A 4,439-nucleotide genomic window follows, 5' to 3' on the forward strand; every position below is an offset into this window, starting at 1 on the left:
TATGCAAATACAATTAAACTAACTGCTTATCTTTGTGACAATCCGTGTGAACATTTAATTGAATGAAACTTTTCTTTTTCCTTCATTCAGTAGCATTTTTTTCTGTATGAACATATATGTATTTGTATGTATTCCGTATGTAAAATAATTCCGTAATGTATTCCGTATGAAAATATATGTATCTATTCAAGAAAAGTGATACGGAATACATTACGGAATTATTTTACATGTGGAATTCATACTAATACATATATGTTCATACAGATAAAAAATGCTATTGAATGAAGGAAAAAAAAAAGTTTCATTCAATTAAATGTTCACACGGATTGTCACAAAGATAAGCAGTTAGTTTAATTGTATTTGTACAATAGGACTCTTTTCGTGCGGACATATATAATTATATACGGATGATTATATATCATTACGTTATTATTATTGTAGACTTTTGATTTGTTTCGTGATATTTTCTTGTAATTTGATATTTTCTTCTAGTTTGTTATTTAGATTAAGTGTCAATTATATCATTGATTAATAAAGTAAAAGCTTATACACTTTTAAATACCACTATGAAATACTTGACTAATTATGGATGCCTATAATACACAGAGTAAGTCAACTAACGTTAGATTCTAAAATATCTTTGTTGCTTCTTATGTTAGAGGAAAATATGCGAGAAATAAAATGTATGGCTGGAAGGGTCGTCTGACCACAACCCACACAGCCGGAATGTCCTAAATATATTATAGGGATATCTTGAAGATATCACATATTCTAAATATATCTTTAGGATATCCTTATGATATATTTTGGACATCTCTGCTGTCCATGAGAATATTTATCCCTTCCAATCAATTTATTCCTCTTTTACACATGTTCCTCTAATGTGAAGAACAGCAGAAATATTTTGTAATCTAACATTAGATGACTTACCTTATATATACAATTGCATTAGCTATATTGAAAATATTACTTCGTCAAAGTAAAACACGTGTACCGTCAATAGAATCACGTCTTACTTCACAATGGACGTTGCTATTGTTTCCCACGATATCCTATTGCGTTTCTTACTTGCCAAGGGTCGCGAATAAAATGATCGATGAATTCGAGCTGGACATATTTGATATAACGGCGAATGGATCGCGAATATGAATGAATAATGCATCGCGACTAAGGCAAGCTGATACATATCCGGCGGTCGTCGAGGCAGCTTCACGAGCAACACAATAGAGTCCCGTAGGATGTCGGAATCCATCGTCGTGCTGTCCGCCAATTGAAGTTTGCCGACACAACGAGCACTAAATTCGTCCATTGTGTCGGCAACGAGTTAATGAAGTGTCGCCACTACCTTCCTGAAGTCTCCTTGAATGACCATGGGGGGTGGTTCCTTGGGGCGCAACTGGTTGGCAGGTGCCTGCCTCCCAGGACTTGCGCTTATGTCTGTCACTTCCCCCCCGCCCTCCTGCAATTAAGACAATAACCGATTATTTCTGTGGCCAGTTAGCCTTCTAATATGTTACATAGTTACTATTGCTAAACGGGGCTGAATGGAGGGACGACAATCGCGAGAATCTGCCGATCAAGTCATAATGGGGCGTTCTTTCTGTGGCGATATGACGCGGTAAGGCGCGACATTGAGAAAACCCGAACCCACAGATATTATTCTTGTCATCGAAAACGGATCAGTCAAGTTCTAGATCAATGATAACCATGGCACCATGCTTCATATGCCAGGCTTCGCCGACATATGTCGCATACTCCGGTCGAGTATTGGCAATTATGTAACTTAGGTTTCCGTCGTCTTACGTCATCTATTATACTACGGTGATTCAGAGAATCGTATGATTCGGATGATAATTATAGCAGGCTGTTATTAATAACAGGTGCATGATAGGGAATGCACACATGTAGATAACAATATTTCAAATTATTTGAATATTTCTCGGTTATCGCGCAAAAATGAATGCACGGTGTCCCTCAATAAGGTGAATTATTTGAATAATTCTACGGAATTCTGTCTTTAAATGTCACAAGTTGACGAGCTATTATGCGAAAATTCATGAGGCTCACCAAAGGCGGAAAGCACTTCTCGGAAACACGTGACCTAGAATCATCACGACACGAGCATGAATGGTATAGTCCTGAGGCAGAAATTCTTGTATTCATAGAACTTAATTAAAATTTATTCAGCTGATCGCCGTATTTGCCGTGAATACTCCCAAATTACGATAATTTCTGTCGATTTCGTCGAAACGTAATTGGACGAGTCTCGTGCGAAGATTCTACAGCTTCTATTTATAGATGATGCCTTTCGACGAAACGACCGAGTCACTCGCTAACATTGATCGTCATTAAATATTCTCCAGAAAGCAAGAAACCATTCACCTTTGAACGTTGCATATCGAGCGACCGAAAGAAAGAGACGCGGTCATGCGTCGATTTCCCTAATCGCGGATTCTTGAATTTTCCAAGATCTAACACTGACCCCGATTAGCATGATTTGTGGCCATGTGCGCGGCGATAAGGTTACCGACACTTGATTCACGACGGAGTACGAATCGCCTGCAACAGTCAGCCCGAAACATACGCGACATGTAAACCTAAGATCCTATCGGGATCTTCAGAGGGATGTGCAAAGAAGCCTTTAACAAGAAGTATAGCGTTTCGCGGGAACTCATCAATCTGTCGCACTTCGACGTTACAAACAGTAGCAACGTAAATCCTAGCACTCCTTGACCACGATGATACTGGCAGGAGCTCGCACATCTTATTGAGATCTTGTCAAGAGAAACGCACTCTCACCGAAGCACGCGCGCCTCGAGTGAACATATCCACCTGTCACACTTGGACAAGAGAGAGCCACAAACACCGGCGTAAATACTCGCGCGCGCTGACCGTGGCGCCAGGCCAGGCCAGGCCAAGCCAGAAGACAGCCGCTCGCATCGACGGAGATCACCTCTCCCTTCTGGAGCTTCGCAAGACAAAGGTGCCTTCGATCGACTGCACGCGTCTCGAACAAGCTCATCCACCTGTCAGCACACTTCACAATCACTATCGGTGGGATTATTCTGGTTGGTCGAACACAGCACGACACGCAGATTATCGTGATAGAGAGAGAGAGAGAGAGAGAGAGAGAGAGAGAAAGAGAGAGAGGAAGAGAGAACGCACCCCGGTGCATGGGGCGAGCCATAGGACGAACCACGCGGCAAAGCCGCTCATCCGCTCGCAGAACGACAGTAAGGACATCCACGCCGCCGCGGCCGATTTGCAGCCCCTTTCGCTTGCTGCCGGCTCCTGGAGCTCGTCGCCCTTCTTGCCGGCCCACCACCGCCGGTCCGTCTTCTCTTTCCGTCTCTCTGTATCACCCTGCCGGGTGAACGCCGCCGTCGCGCGTGCCGCGCCACCCCGTCGCGGCGGATCCATGCGTGCGCGAGTTGTCCTGCCGAGTTAGCACCCCGAAGACGATCGGCGAGTCTTCTTCTCCCCTGACCTCTCTCGAGCGCTTCCGCAAGCGGCCGGTCTTTTTCTTCCGGATCTCACGTGACCGGCGAACGATGGAAGGGCGCGCGTAGGACGAACGGGTGCTCGATGAGGGTGACACAGTGTGACGGAGAGAAAGAGAGAGTACAATGGTGAGAGTAAATGAAATGGGGATGAGGAAGCCGAGGGTGAGGGAGAGAGTGTGCGGATTACCTTGCGAAAGAAGAAGCACCCCGAGCCACCCCTGTCGCACATCCTCGCCTACCCCATGGTGGCTAATATGGCGGGAAGCGGCGCTCAGGAGCGTACGAGTGTCAGTGAAGGGTGAAAGGCGCGCGTGCGCCACCGCCGGGAGGTTACCGTGTCGCCGCACGCGGCAGAGTATGAGTGAGTATCGACCCGGCGTGACGTCACCTCACACCCCGTATTCCCCTCAACGTGCCCCTCGTCGCCCCTCGCGGATACTCGTCGCTCCCGCGTCCCGTCCTACGCGCTCGAGCACACTCCTACTCCATCGCAAACGTACGTACCGTCGACCGAGCCTCCCTCCGGCCACCTTTTCCGCCACCACCAACACCCCCAGCTCTCTGCGTGCCCACTCGATTTCTCTGTCGCGCCCGCCACTTCTTTCCACGTCATCCTCTTCTCTCGCTGCGCCGGTCTTTCCCATCTATGTTGCCCTCCTGGTCCTCTATTCTCACCTTCGCCCTTCCGTCGTCGTCCAACCTTCCGATTTGCACACCGATTGCCGTACCTGCACTCTGTGTCTTTTCAGATATTTCCGAGTGTTTCGGCAATCTCATTCGCGCCTTTTTGCTTGGACTTACACGCAGAGCTAGCTCTCCACCTCACTCTCCTTCTAGAAGCCGCTTACTCTGCCGCGACGCGACTACTCGTACTCTGTTCTTCCTTTGAACCTTCTCTCTCTCCCCCTCTCCCTCCCCCTCCCTCTCTCTCTCTCT

At 46.7% G+C, this 4,439-nt stretch overlaps 1 protein-coding gene across 1 annotated transcript in view; it reads right to left on the minus strand.

Annotated features, from left to right (window-relative positions):
- LOC116846262 (rho GTPase-activating protein 100F) overlaps nt 1-3,710 on the minus strand; it is a 59,907-nt gene extending 56,197 nt beyond the window's left edge. The window contains exons 1-2 of the mRNA XM_032819871.1: nt 3,166-3,710; nt 1,346-1,459 (exon numbers count right to left, since the gene is read on the minus strand). Coding sequence (XP_032675762.1) covers nt 1,346-1,459; nt 3,166-3,420 — 369 coding nt within the window. The 5' untranslated portion in view covers nt 3,421-3,710. The remainder of the gene's footprint in view (nt 1-1,345; nt 1,460-3,165) is intronic.
- Between the last annotated feature and the right edge of the window lie 729 nt (nt 3,711-4,439).

Source organism: Odontomachus brunneus, unplaced genomic scaffold (genome assembly GCF_010583005.1).
Source record: "Odontomachus brunneus isolate Ranch 3 - 2012 unplaced genomic scaffold, Obru_v1 Obru_scaffold_062, whole genome shotgun sequence".
NCBI lineage: Eukaryota > Metazoa > Arthropoda > Insecta > Hymenoptera > Formicidae > Odontomachus > Odontomachus brunneus.